The sequence below is a fragment of the Telmatherina bonti genome (genome assembly GCF_933228915.1).
Source record: "Telmatherina bonti genome assembly, chromosome: 11".
NCBI lineage: Eukaryota > Metazoa > Chordata > Actinopteri > Atheriniformes > Telmatherinidae > Telmatherina > Telmatherina bonti.
The window spans coordinates 11106190-11129328 of NC_136629.1; the positions used below are offsets into that span (position 1 = coordinate 11106190).

Sequence of the window (23139 nt, forward strand, 5' to 3'; positions counted from 1 at the left end):
CCTCCCCAGAACCTGGACCCCAACAGGTCTGACGGAGGGATAGATCCTCCCCAGAACCTGGACCCCAACAGGTCTGAGGAGGGATGGATCCTCCCCAGAACCTGGACCCCAACAGGTCTGTAGAGGGATGGATCCTCCCCAGAACCTGGACCCCAACAGGTCTGACGGAGGGATGGATCCTCCCCAGAACCTGGACCCCAACAGGTCTGAGGAGGGATGGATCCTCCCCAGAACCTGGACCCCAACAGGTCTGAGGAGGGATGGATCCTCCCCAGAACCTGGACCCCAACAGGTCTGTAGAGGGATGGATCCTCCCCAGAACCTGGACCCCAACAGGTCTGACGGAGGGATAGATCCTCCCCAGAACCTGGACCCCAACAGGTCTGAGGAGGGATGGATCCTCCCCAGAACCTGGACCCCAACAGGTCTGAGGAGGGATGGATCCTACCCAGAACCTGGACCCCAACAGGTCTGACGGAGGGATGGATCCTCCCCAGAACCTGGACCCCAACAGGTCTGAGGAGGGATGGATCCTCCCCAGAACCTGGACCCCAACAGGTCTGAGGAGGGATGGATCCTACCCAGAACCTGGACCCCAACAGGTCTGTAGAGGGATGGATCCTCCCCAGAACCTGGACCCCAACAGGTCTGACGGAGGGATGGATCCTCCCCAGAACCTGGACCCCAACAGGTCTGAGGAGGGATGGATCCTCCCCAGAACCTGGACCCCAACAGGTCTGAGGAGGGATGGATCCTCCCCAGAACCTGGACCCCAACAGGTCTGTAGAGGGATGGATCCTCCCCAGAACCTGGACCCCAACAGGTCTGACGGAGGGATGGATCCTCCCCAGAACCTGGACCCCAACAGGTCTGAGGAGGGATGGATCCTCCCCAGAACCTGGACCCCAACAGGTCTGTAGAGGGATGGATCCTCCCCAGAACCTGGACCCCAACAGGTCTGACGGAGGGATGGATCCTCCCCAGAACCTGGACCCCAACAGGTCTGTAGAGGGATGGATCCTCCCCAGAACCTGGACCCCAACAGGTCTGACGGAGGGATAGATCCTCCCCAGAACCTGGACCCCAACAGGTCTGAGGAGGGATGGATCCTCCCCAGAACCTGGAGCCCAACAGGTCTGAGGAGGGATGGATCCTACCCAGAACCTGGACCCCAACAGGTCTGACGGAGGGATGGATCCTCCCCAGAACCTGGACCCCAACAGGTCTGTAGAGGGATGGATCCTCCCCAGAACCTGGACCCCAACAGGTCTGACGGAGGGATGGATCCTCCCCAGAACCTGGACCCCAACAGGTCTGAGGAGGGATGGATCCTCCCCAGAACCTGGACCCCAACAGGTCTGAGGAGGGATGGATCCTCCCCAGAACCTGGACCCCAACAGGTCTGAGGAGGGATGGATCCTCCCCAGAACCTGGACCCCAACAGGTCTGAGGAGGGATGGATCCTCCCCAGAACCTGGACCCCAACAGGTCTGAGGAGGGATGGATCCTCCCCAGAACCTGGACCCCAACAGGTCTGACGGAGGGATGGATCCGACCCAGAACCTGGACCCCAACAGGTCTGACGGAGGGATGGATCCTCCCCAGAACCTGGACCCCAACAGGTCTGTAGAGGGATGGATCCTCCCCAGAACCTGGACCCCAACAGGTCTGACGGAGGGATAGATCCTCCCCAGAACCTGGACCCCAACAGGTCTGAGGAGGGATGGATCCTCCCCAGAACCTGGACCCCAACAGGTCTGAGGAGGGATGGATCCTACCCAGAACCTGGACCCCAACAGGTCTGACGGAGGGATGGATCCTCCCCAGAACCTGGACCCCAACAGGTCTGAGGAGGGATGGATCCTCCCCAGAACCTGGACCCCAACAGGTCTGAGGAGGGATGGATCCTACCCAGAACCTGGACCCCAACAGGTCTGTAGAGGGATGGATCCTCCCCAGAACCTGGACCCCAACAGGTCTGAGGAGGGATGGATCCTCCCCAGAACCTGGACCCCAACAGGTCTGAGGAGGGATGGATCCTCCCCAGAACCTGGACCCCAACAGGTCTGTAGAGGGATGGATCCTCCCCAGAACCTGGACCCCAACAGGTCTGACGGAGGGATAGATCCTCCCCAGAACCTGGACCCCAACAGGTCTGAGGAGGGATGGATCCTCCCCAGAACCTGGACCCCAACAGGTCTGAGGAGGGATGGATCCTACCCAGAACCTGGACCCCAACAGGTCTGACGGAGGGATGGATCCTCCCCAGAACCTGGACCCCAACAGGTCTGAGGAGGGATGGATCCTCCCCAGAACCTGGACCCCAACAGGTCTGAGGAGGGATGGATCCTCCCCAGAACCTGGACCCCAACAGGTCTGTAGAGGGATGGATCCTCCCCAGAACCTGGACCCCAACAGGTCTGACGGAGGGATGGATCCTCCCCAGAACCTGGACCCCAACAGGTCTGAGGAGGGATGGATCCTCCCCAGAACCTGGACCCCAACAGGTCTGTAGAGGGATGGATCCTCCCCAGAACCTGGACCCCAACAGGTCTGTAGAGGGATGGATCCTCCCCAGAACCTGGACCCCAACAGGTCTGACGGAGGGATGGATCCGACCCAGAACCTGGACCCCAACAGGTCTGACGGAGGGATGGATCCTCCCCAGAACCTGGACCCCAACAGGTCTGTAGAGGGATGGATCCTCCCCAGAACCTGGACCCCAACAGGTCTGACGGAGGGATGGATCCGACCCAGAACCTGGACCCCAACAGGTCTGTAGAGGGATGGATCCTCCCCAGAACCTGGACCCCAACAGGTCTGACGGAGGGATGGATCCTCCCCAGAACCTGGACCCCAACAGGTCTGAGGAGGGATGGATCCTCCCCAGAACCTGGAGCCCAACAGGTCTGAGGAGGGATGGATCCTACCCAGAACCTGGACCCCAACAGGTCTGACGGAGGGATGGATCCTCCCCAGAACCTGGACCCCAACAGGTCTGACGGAGGGATGGATCCTCCCCAGAACCTGGACCCCAACAGGTCTGTAGAGGGATGGATCCTCCCCAGAACCTGGACCCCAACAGGTCTGACGGAGGGATGGATCCTCCCCAGAACCTGGACCCCAACAGGTCTGAGGAGGGATGGATCCTCCCCAGAACCTGGACCCCAACAGGTCTGACGGAGGGATGGATCCGACCCAGAACCTGGACCCCAACAGGTCTGAGGAGGGATGGATCCTCCCCAGAACCTGGACCCCAACAGGTCTGAGGAGGGATGGATCCGACCCAGAACCTGGACCCCAACAGGTCTGAGGAGGGATGGATCCTCCCCAGAACCTGGATCCCAACAGGTCTGACGGAGGGATGGATCCTACCCAGAACCTGGACCCCAACAGGTCTGACGGAGGGATGGATCCTCCCCAGAACCTGGACCCCAAAAGGTCTGAGGAGGGATGGATCCTACCCAGAACCTGGACCCCAACAGGTCTGAGGAGGGATGGATCCTCCCCAGAACCTGGACCCCAACAGGTCTGAGGAGGGATGGATCCTCCCCAGAACCTGGACCCCAACAGGTCTGAGGAGGGATGGATCCTCTCCAGAACCTGGACCCCAAAGGGTCTGAGGAGGGATGGATCCTCCCCAGAACCTGGACCCCAACAGGTCTGTAGAGGGATGGATCCTCCCCAGAACCTGGACCCCAACAGGTCTGACGGAGGGATAGATCCTCCCCAGAACCTGGACCCCAACAGGTCTGACGGAGGGATGGATCCTCCCCAGAACCTGGACCCCAACAGGTCTGAGGAGGGATGGATCCTACCCAGAACCTGGACCCCAACAGGTCTGAGGAGGGATGGATCCTCCTCAGAACCTGGACCCCAACAGGTCTGAGGAGGGATGGATCCTCCCTGGAACCTGGACCCCAACAGGTCTGAGGAGGGATGGATCCTCACCAGAACCTGGACCCCAACAGGTCTGTAGAGGGATGGATCCTCCCCAGAACCTGGACCCCAACAGGTCTGACGGAGGGATGGATCCTCCCCAGAACCTGGACCCCAACAGGTCTGACGGAGGGATAGATCCTCCCCAGAACCTGGACCCCAACAGGTCTGAGGAGGGATGGATCCTACCCAGAACCGCGACCCCAAAAGGTCTGAGGAGGGATGGATCCTCCCCAGAACCTGGACCCCAACAGGTCTGAGGAGGGATGGATCCTCCCCAGAACCTGGACCCCAACAGGTCTGAGGAGGGATGGATCCTCCCCAGAACCTGGACCACAAAAGGTCTGTAGAGGGATGGATCCTCCCCAGAACCTGGACCCCAACAGGTCTGACGGAGGGATGGATCCTCCCCAGAACCTGGACCCCAACAGGTCTGAGGAGGGATGGATCCTCCCCAGAACCTGGACCCCAAAAGGTCTGACGGAGGGATAGATCCTCCCCAGAACCTGGACCCCAACAGGTCTGAGGAGGGATGGATCCTCCCCAGAACCTGGACCCCAACAGGTCTGACGGAGGGATAGATCCTCCCCAGAACCTGGACCCCAACAGGTCTGAGGAGGGATGGATCCTCCCCAGAACCTGGAGCCCAACAGGTATGAGGAGGGATGGATCCTACCCAGAACCTGGACCCCAACAGGTCTGACGGAGGGATGGATCCTCCCCAGAACCTGGACCCCAACAGGTCTGACGGAGGGATGGATCCTCCCCAGAACCTGGACCCCAACAGGTCTGAGGAGGGATGGATCCTCCCCAGAACCTGGACCCCAACAGGTCTGAGGAGGGATGGATCCTCCCCAGAACCTGGACCCCAACAGGTCTGTAGAGGGATGGATCCTCCCCAGAACCTGGACCCCAACAGGTCTGACGGAGGGATGGATCCTCCCCAGAACCTGGACCCCAACAGGTCTGAGGAGGGATGGATCCTCCCCAGAACCTGGACCCCAACAGGTCTGACGGAGGGATAGATCCTCCCCAGAACCTGGACCCCAACAGGTCTGAGGAGGGATGGATCCTCCCCAGAACCTGGACCCCAACAGGTCTGAGGAGGGATGGATCCTCCCCAGAACCTGGACCCCAACAGGTCTGTAGAGGGATGGATCCTCCCCAGAACCTGGACCCCAACAGGTCTGACGGAGGGATGGATCCTCCCCAGAACCTGGACCCCAACAGGTCTGACGGAGGGATGGATCCTCCCCAGAACCTGGACCCCAACAGGTCTGACGGAGGGATAGATCCTCCCCAGAACCTGGACCCCAACAGGTCTGAGGAGGGATGGATCCTACCCAGAACCGCGACCCCAACAGGTCTGAGGAGGGATGGATCCTCCCCAGAACCTGGACCCCAACAGGTCTGAGGAGGGATGGATCCTCCCCAGAACCTGGACCCCAACAGGTCTGAGGAGGGATGGATCCTCCCCAGAACCTGGACCCCAACAGGTCTGTAGAGGGATGGATCCTCCCCAGAACCTGGACCCCAACAGGTCTGACGGAGGGATGGATCCTCCCCAGAACCTGGACCCCAACAGGTCTGAGGAGGGATGGATCCTCCCCAGAACCTGGACCCCAAAAGGTCTGACGGAGGGATAGATCCTCCCCAGAACCTGGACCCCAACAGGTCTGAGGAGGGATGGATCCTCCCCAGAACCTGGACCCCAACAGGTCTGACGGAGGGATAGATCCTCCCCAGAACCTGGACCCCAACAGGTCTGAGGAGGGATGGATCCTCCCCAGAACCTGGAGCCCAACAGGTATGAGGAGGGATGGATCCTACCCAGAACCTGGACCCCAACAGGTCTGACGGAGGGATGGATCCTCCCCAGAACCTGGACCCCAACAGGTCTGACGGAGGGATGGATCCTCCCCAGAACCTGGACCCCAACAGGTCTGAGGAGGGATGGATCCTCCCCAGAACCTGGACCCCAACAGGTCTGAGGAGGGATGGATCCTCCCCAGAACCTGGACCCCAACAGGTCTGTAGAGGGATGGATCCTCCCCAGAACCTGGACCCCAACAGGTCTGACGGAGGGATGGATCCTCCCCAGAACCTGGACCCCAACAGGTCTGAGGAGGGATGGATCCTCCCCAGAACCTGGACCCCAACAGGTCTGACGGAGGGATAGATCCTCCCCAGAACCTGGACCCCAACAGGTCTGAGGAGGGATGGATCCTCCCCAGAACCTGGACCCCAACAGGTCTGAGGAGGGATGGATCCTCTCCAGAACCTGGACCCCAACAGGTCTGAGGAGGGATGGATCCTCCCCAGAACCTGGACCCCAACAGGTCTGAGGAGGGATGGATCCTCCCCAGAACCTGGACCCCAACAGGTCTGAGGAGGGATGGATCCTACCCAGAACCTGGACCCCAACAGGTCTGTAGAGGGATGGATCCGACCCAGAACCTGGACCCCAACAGGTCTGACGGAGGGATGGATCCGACCCAGAACCTGGACCCCAACAGGTCTGACGGAGGGATGGATCCGACCCAGAACCTGGACCCCAACAGGTCTGAGGAGGGATGGATCCGACCCAGAACCTGGACCCCAACAGGTCTGAGGAGGGATGGATCCTCCCCAGAACCTGGATCCCAACAGGTCTGACGGAGGGATGGATCCTCCCCAGAACCTGGACCCCAACAGGTCTGTAGAGGGATGGATCCTCCCCAGAACCTGGACCCCAACAGGTCTGACGGAGGGATAGATCCTCCCCAGAACCTGGACCCCAACAGGTCTGACGGAGGGATGGATCCTTCCCAGAACCTGGACCCCAACAGGTCTGAGGAGGGATGGATCCTACCCAGAACCTGGACCCCAACAGGTCTGACGGAGGGATGGATCCTCCTCAGAACCTGGACCCCAACAGGTCTGAGGAGGGATGGATCCTCCCCAGAACCTGGACCCCAACAGGTCTGAGGAGGGATGGATCCTCCCCAGAACCTGGACCCCAACAGGTCTGTAGAGGGATGGATCCTCCCCAGAACCTGGACCCCAACAGGTCTGACGGAGGGATGGATCCTCCCCAGAACCTGGACCCCAACAGGTCTGACGGAGGGATAGATCCTCCCCAGAACCTGGACCCCAACAGGTCTGAGGAGGGATGGATCCTCCCCAGAACCTGGACCCCAACAGGTCTGAGGAGGGATGGATCCTCCCCAGAACCTGGATCCCAACAGGTCTGAGGAGGGATGGATCCTCCCCAGAACCTGGAGCCCAACAGGTCTGAGGAGGGATGGATCCTACCCAGAACCTGGACCCCAACAGGTCTGACGGAGGGATGGATCCTCCCCAGAACCTGGACCCCAACAGGTCTGAGGAGGGATGGATCCTCCCCAGAACCTGGACCCCAACAGGTCTGTAGAGGGATGGATCCTCCCCAGAACCTGGACCCCAACAGGTCTGACGGAGGGATAGATCCTCCCCAGAACCTGGACCCCAACAGGTCTGAGGAGGGATGGATCCTCCCCAGAACCTGGACCCCAACAGGTCTGAGGAGGGATGGATCCTACCCAGAACCTGGACCCCAACAGGTCTGACGGAGGGATGGATCCTCCCCAGAACCTGGACCCCAACAGGTCTGAGGAGGGATGGATCCTACCCAGAACCTGGACCCCAACAGGTCTGAGGAGGGATGGATCCTACCCAGAACCTGGACCCCAACAGGTCTGACGGAGGGATGGATCCTCCCCAGAACCTGGACCCCAACAGGTCTGACGGAGGGATGGATCCTCCCCAGAACCTGGACCCCAACAGGTCTGAGGAGGGATGGATCCTCCCCAGAACCTGGACCCCAACAGGTCTGACGGAGGGATAGATCCTCCCCAGAACCTGGACCCCAACAGGTCTGAGGAGGGATGGATCCTCCCCAGAACCTGGACCCCAACAGGTCTGAGGAGGGATGGATCCTACCCAGAACCTGGACCCCAACAGGTCTGACGGAGGGATGGATCCTCCCCAGAACCTGGACCCCAACAGGTCTGAGGAGGGATGGATCCTCCCCAGAACCTGGACCCCAACAGGTCTGAGGACGGATGGATCCTCCCCAGAACCTGGATCCCAACAGGTCTGAGGAGGGATGGATCCTCCCCAGAACCTGGAGCCCAACAGGTCTGAGGAGGGATGGATCCTACCCAGAACCTGGACCCCAACAGGTCTGACGGAGGGATGGATCCTCCCCAGAACCTGGACCCCAACAGGTCTGAGGAGGGATGGATCCTCCCCAGAACCTGGACCCCAACAGGTCTGTAGAGGGATGGATCCTCCCCAGAACCTGGACCCCAACAGGTCTGACGGAGGGATAGATCCTCCCCAGAACCTGGACCCCAACAGGTCTGAGGAGGGATGGATCCTCCCCAGAACCTGGACCCCAACAGGTCTGAGGAGGGATGGATCCTACCCAGAACCTGGACCCCAACAGGTCTGACGGAGGGATGGATCCTCCCCAGAACCTGGACCCCAACAGGTCTGAGGAGGGATGGATCCTCCCCAGAACCTGGACCCCAACAGGTCTGAGGAGGGATGGATCCTACCCAGAACCTGGACCCCAACAGGTCTGTAGAGGGATGGATCCTCCCCAGAACCTGGACCCCAACAGGTCTGACGGAGGGATGGATCCTCCCCAGAACCTGGACCCCAACAGGTCTGAGGAGGGATGGATCCGACCCAGAACCTGGACCCCAACAGGTCTGAGGAGGGATGGATCCTCCCCAGAACCTGGATCCCAACAGGTCTGACGGAGGGATGGATCCTACCCAGAACCTGGACCCCAACAGGTCTGACGGAGGGATGGATCCTCCCCAGAACCTGGACCCCAAAAGGTCTGAGGAGGGATGGATCCTACCCAGAACCTGGACCCCAACAGGTCTGAGGAGGGATGGATCCTCCCCAGAACCTGGACCCCAACAGGTCTGAGGAGGGATGGATCCTCCCCAGAACCTGGACCCCAACAGGTCTGAGGAGGGATGGATCCTCTCCAGAACCTGGACCCCAAAGGGTCTGAGGAGGGATGGATCCTCCCCAGAACCTGGACCCCAACAGGTCTGTAGAGGGATGGATCCTCCCCAGAACCTGGACCCCAACAGGTCTGACGGAGGGATAGATCCTCCCCAGAACCTGGACCCCAACAGGTCTGACGGAGGGATGGATCCTCCCCAGAACCTGGACCCCAACAGGTCTGAGGAGGGATGGATCCTACCCAGAACCTGGACCCCAACAGGTCTGACGGAGGGATGGATCCTCCTCAGAACCTGGACCCCAACAGGTCTGAGGAGGGATGGATCCTCCCCAGAACCTGGACCCCAACAGGTCTGAGGAGGGATGGATCCTCCCCAGAACCTGGACCCCAACAGGTCTGTAGAGGGATGGATCCTCCCCAGAACCTGGACCCCAACAGGTCTGACGGAGGGATGGATCCTCCCCAGAACCTGGACCCCAACAGGTCTGACGGAGGGATAGATCCTCCCCAGAACCTGGACCCCAACAGGTCTGAGGAGGGATGGATCCTCCCCAGAACCTGGACCCCAACAGGTCTGAGGAGGGATGGATCCTCCCCAGAACCTGGATCCCAACAGGTCTGAGGAGGGATGGATCCTACCCAGAACCTGGACCCCAACAGGTCTGACGGAGGGATGGATCCTCCCCAGAACCTGGACCCCAACAAGTCTGACGGAGGGATGGATCCTCCCCAGAACCTGGACCCCAACAGGTCTGTAGAGGGATGGATCCTCCCCAGAACCTGGACCCCAACAGGTCTGAGGAGGGATGGATCCTCCCCAGAACCTGGACCCCAACAGGTCTGTAGAGGGATGGATCCTCCCCAGAACCTGGACCCCAACAGGTCTGACGGAGGGATGGATCCTCCCCAGAACCTGGACCCCAACAAGTCTGACGGAGGGATGGATCCTCCCCAGAACCTGGACCCCAACAGGTCTGAGGAGGGATGGATCCTCCCCAGAACCTGGACCCCAACAGGTCTGTAGAGGGATGGATCCTCCCCAGAACCTGGACCCCAACAGGTCTGAGGAGGGATGGATCCTCTCCAGAACCTGGACCCCAACAGGTCTGAGGAGGGATGGATCCTCCCCAGAACCTGGATCCCAACAGGTCTGACGGAGGGATGGATCCTACCCAGAACCTGGACCCCAACAGGTCTGACGGAGGGATGGATCCTCCCCAGAACCTGGACCCCAAAAGGTCTGACGGAGGGATAGATCCTCCCCAGAACCTGGACCCCAACAGGTCTGAGGAGGGATGGATCCTCCCCAGAACCTGGACCCCAACAGGTCTGAGGAGGGATGGATCCTCCCCAGAACCTGGATCCCAACAGGTCTGAGGAGGGATGGATCCTCCCCAGAACCTGGACCCCAACAGGTCTGACGGAGGGATAGATCCTCCCCAGAACCTGGACCCCAACAGGTCTGAGGAGGGATGGATCCTCCCCAGAACCTGGACCCCAACAGGTCTGAGGAGGGATGGATCCTCTCCAGAACCTGGACCCCAACAGGTCTGAGGAGGGATGGATCCTCCCCAGAACCTGGACCCCAACAGGTCTGAGGAGGGATGGATCCTCCCCAGAACCTGGACCCCAACAGGTCTGAGGAGGGATGGATCCTACCCAGAACCTGGACCCCAACAGGTCTGTAGAGGGATGGATCCTCCCCAGAACCTGGACCCCAACAGGTCTGACGGTGGGATGGATCCTACCCAGAACCTGGACCCCAACAGGTCTGACGGAGGGATGGATCCTCCCCAGAACCTGGACCCCAAAAGGTCTGAGGAGGGATGGATCCTACCCAGAACCTGGACCCCAACAGGTCTGAGGAGGGATGGATCCTCCCCAGAACCTGGACCCCATCAGGTCTGAGGAGGGATGGATCCTCCCCAGAACCTGGACCCCAACAGGTCTGAGGAGGGATGGATCCTCCCCAGAACCTGGTGCCCAACAGGTCTGAGGAGGGATGGATCCTCCCCAGAACCTGGACCCCAACAGGTCTGAGGAGGGATGGATCCTCCCCAGAACCTGGACCCCAACAAGTCTGACGGAGGGATGGATCCTCCCCAGAACCTGGACCCCAACAGGTCTGTAGAGGGATGGATCCTCCCCAGAACCTGGACCCCAACAGGTCTGAGGAGGGATGGATCCTCCCCAGAACCTGGACCCCAACAGGTCTGTAGAGGGATGGATCCTCCCCAGAACCTGGACCCCAACAGGTCTGACGGAGGGATGGATCCTCCCCAGAACCTGGACCCCAACAAGTCTGACGGAGGGATGGATCCTCCCCAGAACCTGGACCCCAACAGGTCTGTAGAGGGATGGATCCTCCCCAGAACCTGGACCCCATCAGGTCTGAGGAGGGATGGATCCTCCCCAGAACCTGGACCCCAACAGGTCTGAGGAGGGATGGATCCTCCCCAGAACCTGGACCCCAACAGGTCAGAGGAGGGATGGATCCTCCCCAGAACCCGGACCCCAACAGGTCTGAGGAGGGATGGATCCTACCCAGAACCTGGACCCCAACAGGTCTGAGGAGGGATGGATCCTCCCCAGAACCTGGACCCCAACAGGTCTGAGGAGGGATGGATCCTCCCCAGAACCTGGATCTTAACATCACCGGAGCAGCGTGGGATCCTTTGGCAGAGCTCAGAACAAAAGGCAGAAACTTCCAGAGAAGAACTTTGGATAGTCCGGATAAAGCTGCTCAGACCGAGAACTGGACCATCTGGCTCTGGATCAGAAACTGGATTTATATTTAAGCCAGGTTGCAGTTTTCAGTAAACATGTGAAGGACGACACATTGATGATGTTTGCTGGGTCGACAGACTCACCGACTGTTGTGAAGACGGTGCAGCAGAAGAACATGGAGTTAAAGAAAGTCCACCTGCTGGGTCTTTGGAACCAAATGGACTTAAACTCCTTCATCTTGTCCTTCACGCCTCTCAGGACACATTCATCTGCGCAGGAGCTGTTATCTGAAACGTTCAAATCAGCCATTAATCAGGTGATGAACTGGAGCAAACCAGATGCTTTAAAACCAGTTTGTCTGAATTAAATCTCCACATCAGGGAAAAGTTCTGGTGCAGGATGGAGATGCCCACAGCAAAGTGGGCTGTATGGACTTACTGGTGTCGTTCTGGACCATGTGTACAACCTCAGTCAGAAACGTGTGGTACTCCTGCTCGGTCCAGGAGCTGCTCACCCCTCCTTCGACGTGCCTGAAAAGGAGCGCGCCCAGCGCCGCGTACGCGACCAGGCTGCCGCACAGGATGAGATGAGGAAAGATCCTCCAGAAGCGCTCGGCACATTTTCTGGACTCGTTTTTAACACTTAGTCCTTTCTTCACTGCCCCTGACGTCTCCACATTCATCATCATCTTCTTCTTCTTCTTCCTCAGCAGCTTCTGAGTGCCAACGCGGAGTCCCGCCTGCTTGCTGAGGTCTGCGCGCCCGCCGCGGGGCCGCGCACGGCCCCAACAGAAATTAACTGACATTAAAATGAGAGAGAGGAAGAGGGAGAGAGCAGGAGAGGAAGATGGTTTGCAGTCACATGGACGGATCTGGATCAGGACAACCAGATGAGTCGTCCTTCATGCGTTTTTACGCTTCACCAGAAAGTCTCCAAAGAGGCTGAATGAGGTTTTTATCCCGCTGAAATGCTTGAAATCAGTTTAAAACGGACTCAGTAAAGACTTCAAAGGTTAGTTTAATGAGATCACTGTGAGCAGGATGTCTGAATACAGCTTTTAGATTCCGATTCATGAAGGCTAAAGAAAAAAAAAAACTGTTTATGGGCTTGTGTATAAAATAAAGTCCATGTTTAAATAATGCATTAGAAATATTTCATTACAAACGTTTCCTGAAAAGCGCAGAGCAGCACAGAAAGGTTAAACTCCAACAGTTCTGATCACACATAGTTTGATCTGAACTTTATCAGAATATGAAGGGTCCAACAGGAGAGAGAAGCAGCCCAATAACACCACAAATGTGTCTGAAATGATCTGCAAATCCACATAGAAATATTCAACTATTTAATTTATTAAACAATTTCAAGGCGTAAAATAACTTTACAATCTTCATAAACACTTATATCTTACTCACTGATTTTAACTCATGTGCACGTGTGGATACAAATAATTAAATATGTGCGCATGAATGGCATGATGGGCACATGATGGCATGATGCAAGGCTGAAGTCACACACAGTTCAGCTTGCATGGTGGGGGGTTCTGAGTCTCAAGCTGGGTCGTCTGGATGTTCTCTTCTGGATTTATTTTGTATTTATTTTGCAGTGGAGAAGATAATTTCAATGACAGACCACATGTAGACAGACAGATAGATAGATAGATAGATAGATAGATGGATAGATAGATATGTCCTTTCCAAAACAAAACATAAAACCACTTTTAATTTTTACTCTTTTGTTTGTAAAATCACTGAGTCAACTTCAGTTGTTTCTCTAAAGCAACTTGTTCTCACTCTCAGATGTAAGTCGCTTTGGAGGCAGCGTCTACTGCATGACGACAGAACAGAACACACCCACCACTAGAGAAAGGATGGCTTCTCAGACAATAAATACAAACTTTAAATTGTAGACATTTGACACTGAACACAGCTGATTGGCTGAAAGTTGGGGAGTAGACGTGTTTGAACTTGACCCCTCCCTGGCTGGGCCATTGAGCTTATCCAAACCTCTTTTAGTCATCAGGCTTCCTCCAATCACAAGTCTTCACCCTGCGAGAACACACACTGCATCCTGCCTTGTGGTGCCCACATCTGATTCCATCTTGTTTCTCTCCATGTGTGTAAAGAATGTGGGCACATGTGTCGGTGTGTGTGCAGACTTGTCTGTTTTCCTTTAGATTGTCTTCGTTTTAATAAAGACGTTAGCTGTACCAATAACAACTTGACCCAAAATCAAATAATAAATCACAGCATTGACCTTTACTGTACAAGGAGATTTTAAAGTTCTTTAGGTGAAACATTTTCCCATATGAGGAAACACAACCAGAGTCTGAACATTGAGGGGAACTCAGCTCAATACATCATGAAAAACCACATAATAAGAACAATCTTTGCTTTAATTTTGAATATAATTTTGAAGCAGCTGCTGAACAACACGACTTTGCTTTTTCCAGCAGCTGTGGATGAGAAGGAAGAGAGACAGGAGACGGGAGGCAGACGACACATGGAATATGTGCATCATCAGGATGAGACAAGGTAACGTAACGCGCAGAGCGGACTAATGGACATGATACAATAAACATTTACATGATAGGGGAATTAATCAGTTTGGATTTAAAATGGGAATAAAACAACCACTTGCTCTGGAATTAATTCAGAATTAGGTTTTTATATGGTTTTTATAGAGTTAATGAGGAATTAAAAGTCTCATGTAAACATGGCCACAATAAGCCACAACACTACACAATAAACTGCATCACCATAACCAACACAACACATTCGCTATACATAAAGCCAGACTAGTGATTATTTTACTTCTAGGTAATTTATATAGAAAAAAATGCAAATATGATGGTTTATTTTAACACCATGAAGCTAAACATACCATATTTGATACATACAGTTTCTGAGACATTTTGCATCACTTTGTGGTAGAACCTTTATTGAAAACACGTTGTACACCATGCAATACTGGTCTTCTGCCCCCTGGTGGACACCAGACAGCGGTACACTGTAATAAATTTGACCTTTCACATTGTGATAAATGGTGAAAATACCAAAACATAAATGGTTGAATTTAGTGTCTGATTTTGCTAAAGAGTTAAAAAAAATACTTAAGATTTTAAAAATTGGACTTTTCTGTCCATCGGTTTTAAGGTTGGACTTTAAAGGGTTAAGCAAATATCTTTTGTTAAATGCAGCCTGTGCTTCTTCTGGTTTTGCAGTTTTAAAACCAAATGCTGACTTTATATTTCAGAAATATTGTAGAAATGTCAGTAGTTACTAACTGATCTTTGGTATGTGGTTGCTGCACCACTGACCCCTCCCATTCCCTGCTGGCTACACCCAGTACAGCTCCCAGTTTTAATTACACGAAAACACAGGAAACACTTAAAACAAACAACTTCTGGGGGCGGGGCGGGGGGGGGGCTGCTGCCCCTGTAGCCTCCCTCCCAGCATGGTGAAGTCACTGCCTCTCCCTTTTAATAGCAAACAACCAACATTTCACAACTATTCATGAATGGGGGAAGAGAAGGGACTCACACCTCTGTTTCCTGCACCACCTTAGCAGGGGGAGGGGGTTGAGAGGGGTCTGGCTTCAATGCTCCACTGTGGTGACGGCTCCAGCACAGGCTCCACTCACACCGCCTTTATCATGGGGCAGAAAGACAAACTTTCCCGCACCCCCACCCACCCCCACCGTCTGCCACTTGGGAAGTCATTGGATGAAGAGGAAGGTTTGCCAACCGCCAATAAAACACAAGCAGAAGAAGAGAGAATATTTGTTTATTTATTTAGTTATTTTTTAATGTGCAGTGTTTCATTTTAAATTGTGGAGTGCTGTTTGTTGTTTTATTGTTCAGCACTTTGGGCAGCTGCCGCTGTAGAAATGTGCTATATAAACTTGAACTTGAGAAGAAACAGAGGAAAACAAAGACAAACATTTGACACGGAGTATAATAAAAGCTAAACTGCAATGAGCATAATGTCACTATGGCAACTGAAACAAAAGTAAAATACATCTAACTGGTGTGTTTTCATGTTGCCATTAGTAAACACATAACATTCAGATAAAGTTATTCAGTCTTACTATTTATGTACACATATGCATCAGGTGCACTTATCAGTGTTTTCCGTATTAAAATCAGCAGATTGTGCCAAAAACATGCAAAGGTTTTATTGATGAAAAAACATGTAGTTTGTTTGAGGACAGGAAACGAGTGCTTATTTTATCACTGTGCTTAATGATATTAAGGGTGGATTCACATCAGGATAGTCCGCGAGACTCGGTCCGATTGGGGACTCGGGTCAGTTGTAGCGGGGTGTATCCATGCGGACCAAGATCTTGTTTATGCTGCACTTTGATCAAACAAGCCAAACTATCAGAATAATATATCCCCATTCCCGCCAGAGGTAGCGCTGCACTAGTATTTAGCAGAAGAGAGGACAAGACACGCGTGAAGAAGAAAACTCCACTGCGAGTTAAACATGGAGCTGAAACTATTCTGTCTTATGCAAATATACTGCAGAAATACACTGCAACAATGGACGCAGTATGAACAGACGAGGCAGAGGACTCTTAACGCCATCGCTATGTATTTACCCACAATGCAACGCTACGCCAAATGCAGGAAGTGACTTTTTTTGTAGTCCGCTTCCTCTATTGGGTCCGCTTGAATTGAGCCGAATCCTGAATTTGTAGGCGGACCGAGTCCGCTTATTTGGTCAGAATCAGAATGTATTTTGCGCATTCACATTTCCCCAAATTAAGCAGATTCGGATCAAAGCGGCTGATGTGAATTTGCCCTAAATGTAATCCAGGCAGCAACATGGTGGTCATAACACACCACTGGCTGATTTGTTGGAGCATTTTATTTAGAAGACACTTGTCTTCTAAATAATATGCAGTTCAGAGTGAAACTTATTTTGGAAAGTCTTTGTTTCTTCCTGCCACCACGGTGGAGTTGGCCTGACAGCGGAGCCCGTACTGGAACTGTCCTCAGTGCATTTCTCAGCACAGTGGTCAGAACTGCTGATCTGGGGTCCGATATAAGCAGGGACGACCAGACTTCTCTCTCCCCAGCCACATTAGCTGGTTATACTTTTCCAGTCACGTTGACCACTCAGAGTGCTTTACACTACATGGCAAAGTCCCCCATTCACACACACACACACACACAGTCCTGTGGAGTTCAGTGTCTTGCCAAGGACACAAGTTGCCACTGTCGCCTCGTGTAGCTCAGGGTGAGGGATTGGATCCAAGTCCAATCTGTTGATTTCTATAAGCTCGGCTATTTATGAATCATCTCGATTTGATGTGTTGGTTTTCATTAACTAGAATGTGTCTCTAAAGTGTCTTGAGGTGATGTTGTGAAGTGGTGCTTAACAAATAAAGCTGAACTGAATTACTGTGAAAAATTCAAGACTCCTGACCAAGCGGCAACCTCCGGTGGTTAAAAATGAAGCCTATGCGGCCCCCTTCATCCACTAGGGGCTCCAAAACAGAGCAAATCCACAGCGACTCCCATGTTAAAAAGGCCAACTTCACAACAGAAATAAACATGTTTACAGCCTGGTTCAAAAATCCATTTTCGGTTTATAGATCAGGTTCACATTCATGACAACTGTGGGAGGAGTGAATTTTTTTCTAACTCGCCCGTTTTAAAGTAATTTAATGTCAAAGTTCGGCAAATTTAGGGACGTGCCCTTTTGATTGACAGGTACCAATCTCTGACTTCAAGTAAGAAGAACGTAGAACAACCGCGGTTTTTAGCCGGTTAACAACGTGACTTAGCTTTAGCCCGCTTACCTCCGTTAGCTGGTTAGCTCCTGTTATCTCCGAGTTAGCTCGGTTAGCTTTTAGCTACAGAAAGCTCAGCGTTTGCTTGATGTCAATCATTCACCATGATGCTCACGGCTCCCCTCTCAGCTCCACCTCTTTGCCCATATTTGTATTTTCCAGGTGAGACGACGCGTATGACCCTGCCAAGATGGCGACGGTAGGAACCTATGGGTGACGTCATGGAGGCTCCGCCCATCCTTTTATATACAGTCTATGGGCTTGCCAGTGAGTTGGCTGAGTCTCATGCGACGGCGAAGAAGATTGAAAAGGAAAGCTGTCTTCACAAACAGGCCGCCGCACCAGATGAACTCGGTAAAAGGAAGAAGTGCCAAGTCCAGCACCGGTGCAAAAAGAACCCTGCTACCGAACGATGTGTTCATTGCTACAAGTTTAAATGTGGCAAGTGCAAAAAAGAAGTGCTATGGGAGTGCCAGGTCTGCTCAGACCAAGGACAGTTTTCAATAAGTTGTGTAATGTCAAACACACACACACACACACTGTAAACATGTGTGAATATTGTTTGTTTTCTGCAATGCTGTCTCAAAAATATCAATAAACCATTCGAAATAAGCACAGTTTCTATTTTGTATGTTTTAAATTTCTTTACTTTCATGTCTCTTACTAAACTGAATTCAACAATAAAGATAAATATGTTGTGATCCATTCTAAGCAATGCAAAATATTTTCAAAAAGTAGGTACATTCAAGCTGTCAAGCGGAAGATTGGAGTCAGAAGCAATGAAGTTAGTTTCAGTTGCTGTAAAACCGAGTTCTTCCTTTTGTTTCTTCATTTCCTTTATGCTGCTCTGACAATCTGCATTCAACTCGCAGCAAGAATCTGCCACATTATCAGCATACTGGTCAGACCACATTCCAAACAGGGGGATCAAATGATCCTTCCGTAGTCCTACAAGTGTTAAGGGCATAAGGATTTTTTTCTGTGTGTGTGATGTGTGATGTCACGTGATGCATTTAAAATAACTGTGACCCACTGATGGTACTGTAATCTGTAAAAAACAAACACTCCTATGTCACCACAGCTGACAGGTGCAGGATTTCTATCTTTAGTGAAGCATGTGGGGCCACCTATTTTGTCACAGAGAACAACTGTGGCCTCTTTCTCTAAATAACTTTGAGGTTATTTAACATGAAACTACTCTGAACTTCTGATTATAGATCAATTTTCCCTGTTGACTGATTCACATTGAGCTTATAAAATATTTATTATCAGGATGTGGATGTCCATTAGACATATGCATTAAAGTTATTTTGTCTTTCAGGTTTGATTTCACAGTCCATCCCATGATAATGGAGTAAATATGACAGGCAATATCATTAATGCAGGGAATGAAATTATCAGTAGCGTAGAAGCTGTTACAGAACAGAAACTTCCGCCATAACTTAACACCAAGAGATACAGTAAACAGTAAACAACAAAGTTAAAAATAAGCAGAAAAGTTTTTTTTACACGTTATCAACTGGTTCAGATCAGCTGGCTGTTGACGGGTGAATGAGAGAAACTTGCTGTGGGGTGTATGTTTGTATGTGTGGTGAAGTCAAAATTAGATAGTTTGCCGTTGCACGTCGCGGCGTTTTAGACTCTGCATTGTACATTAAAACTGTGTAATGAACGGCTTCTTGTTGTTTGATCCTAACATATTGTGAAGTTATGTAATTTCATTTTACTACATAGTATAGATGTGACTGATTATGTTTATGTATCATATACTACATTTAATAGACCTACAGCAGTACAAGACAAATGAGAGGTTAATTTTTCCATTTTAGTCACTGTTTATCAGTGAAAATCACAATTTGTATGTCTCTGATTCAATAGATGTTTGCAGAGATTTTGTCACAATAAGTCAGGAACCAGCAGGAGTGGATCTACAGGGATACAATTCAGGAAAGAGGTACATTAGAAAAAGTAAATGATTATATCAACTACACTGTAAAATCTAACAAGTAAAAGTTGTTCAAAAGGAAGTTTTTTTTTGTTTTTTTTTTAAATCAACTATAGTGAGTTTAAACCTGGGGTAGGTAATCTTGCTCAACGACTTATTTTTTTTACTCTGGATTAAGTGGTTCCTCCTCCTGATAGTAGTCTATACATTCTGTAACCATGGACAATAAGAAATATAGTTAGACCCCTCAGTTTACTGTAAATCTATAAAAACTCTGACCAATCAAAACGTTCAGACCGAATTGAAGTTGTTCATTTCTTATATTTCGTAAGCTTCTTCTCCCGGCTCCCCTCCTCCCCCTCCAGCAGCGCATACCTGATAGCCACGCCCTGCATATAAACAGCGTGTTAGGATGAAAATACAAAGTCGTGAAGAAGAAACTCGTAAGGCAAACATGGCTGAGAAAATGCAGGAAGGATTTCCCGATCCGGCTCGGTTTATTTGCCTCCTCCTGGTAAACAGCCGAGAAAGGGAAAATCGTTGGTGGAAAAAGCTGCGAATAAAAAAGACTTGGATCACGCAAGGAGGCGGAGCAAAGTCAGAGGGGGAGGAGCCAAGACAGGGTGCCACTTTCAAATCTTGCTAGCTCCCCAACATTACCTACCCCAGCTTTAACTTGGTTAATGGGCCTCCAGGAAGTTAGTATCACAGCATCACAAACTTAAAACAATGGCATGCAATAAAAACCCTTCAATATAAAAGCCCTGCATTTTGGCCCCCGTCACAAATATACCAGATTTTCCTATGTAGCTGACATGGGGATTTGTTTTGCAGCCGCTGTGACGTGAAAGAGTGTTTGATGAGTTTGGTGGATCAGTGATTGATTGACTGTCACTGTCATATAGAAAATACAAAAAACAGCCATTAAAAGAACTCTAACACAAAGGAGGTCCAGCTTTCAGATCTGCTCAGCATCAGGGGAGTAAACATTTGGCTGAGTCGCTGGTTCAAATAAACACCCATCAGCTCATCACATTGTATAACAGCCACAACATACCAAAGGAAGTAGTCAGAGAAGAAGACACTGCTCCTCAGTCAAAGCTCTTAAAGGCAGTCACAGTCATTTGTGTTTGTGTTATGGTGACTAATTTCAGGGTGGATGCCTTACTTAGGCATGCTAATTCACTGCTGACTGTGTTTGTATTTGAGGCTAACTTGAAAAGAAGATTCTGTACAACTGTTTCTAGACTCATGCTGGAACACTGCATGATACAAATATGACGGCAGAAGTAGGTGAATCACAAACATAACTGTAAGAAATTTGTGTAGAGGTAGTGTTATAGCAGAATGATGTATAAAATATACGCTTACTCAAGGACGAACAGTGCTTCTCCTCTGCTGGCACTCCAGGGTGAACCACTGAGGGGTCCTGAGCCTTGTTTAGTTTCAGTCAGTTCTTTATGTTGGATGTAAATGTTTTAAAATCTGTCATACCAATCATTTCATTTCGCATAATGTTCCAGATGAGACTGCCTTTTATGGAGGACGCCTGTCCAAAGGTGGTTCTGCAAAAGGGGATTTACAATTATTACTAACAAAATGCCTGGTAACTCTACTGCTTTCCTGTCTTTGGAAGTATCTACAAAGGGGCTCCAGCAAAGACGTATTAAAGCATTTGAACATTAGGTTCAGAAAACATAGTTCAATGAAGCGTTCAAAACTTTGTTAATTATGCAATTTGACTATGTGACAGCAGTAAAACCAAATTGGCAATAGATAGGTAGCTCAGTAATTCAGAAAATTTTGAAAAAGCCATTCTTGAACGTCAATCTGCATGTCCACACGGAGCTTGCAGCCCGCTGTGGTGTCTCAGCTGCTGTCTATATACCTGCATTATCTGCATAGAGTTGGCATGTTGCAGCTGCATGATTTATTGGCAAATTATTGATAAAAGACTGAAAAAAATGGGGCCAAATATAGAGCCTTGTGGAATACCATGCAGCTATTTAAGAAGCTTTGTGTGTCCTGGTGTATTTTGACACTGAACACATGTTTACATGTAGCAATTTTAATCCAACAGAACACAAATCAGAATAAAAATGCACAGTGTAAACATGTTGGCTAATCAGATTGGCCTTGATGGGATGGAATTTCTCAGTCATTTAAACCTTTTTTATGATCGAATAAGCAGATATATATGACCATGTATACACGCATTCCTAACATGTTTGAACCTCGTGGGTGTTAAGCGAGGTTTCAGGGAACTTCTAAAAAATGGTTACAGCAAAACAAAGTTGAATTGTGCCAAATACAGTTTTTGTTAGAAACTCTAAAAGAGTTGAGGATTACTAAGTGTCTTGATAGTCAATAGGCTCCAAATGATTTCTAATTTAGCCACATCTAGGGCAACCCAGAGGTTGGGATGAAAGACAGAACAATCTTCTGTCAGTTTCTTTTGATGCCATTGAAAAGAATCACTAGTTTGGGAAGAATGGGACACAGATAAATGAATTCACAATTGTGATTGTGAAATGCATGACAGGAAAAGGCTTCTTTAAATCCCGAGTGTGAGAAATACTCACGTCTAGTAGTGCACTAATTGAATGCAAACAACTGAGTACTGCTCTCTGGCGCCTTGCGGTTAAAGCACTTACCACTACCCGAGCTGCAGAGAGTCATAAAAGTGAAAATTTCAACATCTTGCACAAGTTGGAGTGTCCCGTCAGGTGATGAGGTTCAGAACCATATGTAGCTTGAATGTTTGATTTGCTAGAAAATATCATGAATGACCCCTGCCATCCATTTCACCAATTTTTTGTGCACCTCCCATCGGGTAAGAGAGCTCAGAGCTTCTGGTCCATGACTTTAGGCTGTGCAACAGTTCAGTTCCTCAGGTTTGCACCGGGGAAGGAGATGAATGTACAGGAATGGCTTTTTTATCTTGACTTGCTGCTCTTAAAGAACAAATCCAGGACATCGTCACACCTTTGCTGCTGATACATTTTAACCAACAGAGTTTATAATCTGTCAGTGTCTTTAATCTTTTATATTAAGGATAATTTGTGCAACAGATGACTTTGTATTGAGCACTAATGAAACAGAGATCACTATTTTGCCTTTAAATGCTGAAGTAATAATAAGAAAGTGACAATAAACAGAAGTGAAACAAAGACTTGTTTCTCAAATTAACATGAACAACATGGATATTAATACTTTATTACTAAGGTTGGTCATTTAAAACAAAAGGAGGTAAATGAATGTTGAGACTATGTACTGCTAGAAAGTAGCATGAATTTCCATAAATATGAGGTTATGAAACTACACTCAGTCACATTATCTCATCTGATTTTATAAAGAACGCCTTAGAAAATGAAGCATCAATAAATGAATCACTTCTCCTTTGGAGAATGAATTTTAAGCCCTTATTGGGGTTTATGTTCTGCCACTCAGTAATATTCCTACATAAACTGTGCAGTTGTTCACCTGAGCTCGGTTACTTAGTGCTTCATTTTCCATCTTGCATCTTACTTTCCAGACTTGTGCAGAGTTTGATATCAAGTTCTGCTCAAGTCTGTTACCTAACTCTGATTGTTCATCTTCTCTACTTTGTGCTTGTTTACAAGAAGAAAGCCACATCCACCCTTACTGCTCAGTGTACGACAGAAGAGGCTAAAACTTTGGGGGGATGCCCGCTAACATGTTGCACAAGAATTGCTTCTTCGACTAT

General features: G+C 50.7%; 1 protein-coding gene across 1 annotated transcript in view; it reads right to left on the reverse strand.

Moving 5' to 3' along the window:
- The window catches only part of kcnk18 (potassium channel, subfamily K, member 18), a gene marked incomplete at both ends in the record, with an annotated part of 32807 nt that extends 20331 nt beyond the window's left edge, over positions 1-12476 (reverse strand). The window contains 2 exons of the mRNA XM_079248700.1: positions 11815-11958; positions 12110-12476. Coding sequence (XP_079104826.1) covers positions 11815-11958; positions 12110-12476 — 511 coding nt within the window. The remainder of the gene's footprint in view (positions 1-11814; positions 11959-12109) is intronic.
- Positions 12477-23139: the final 10663 nt, after the last annotated feature.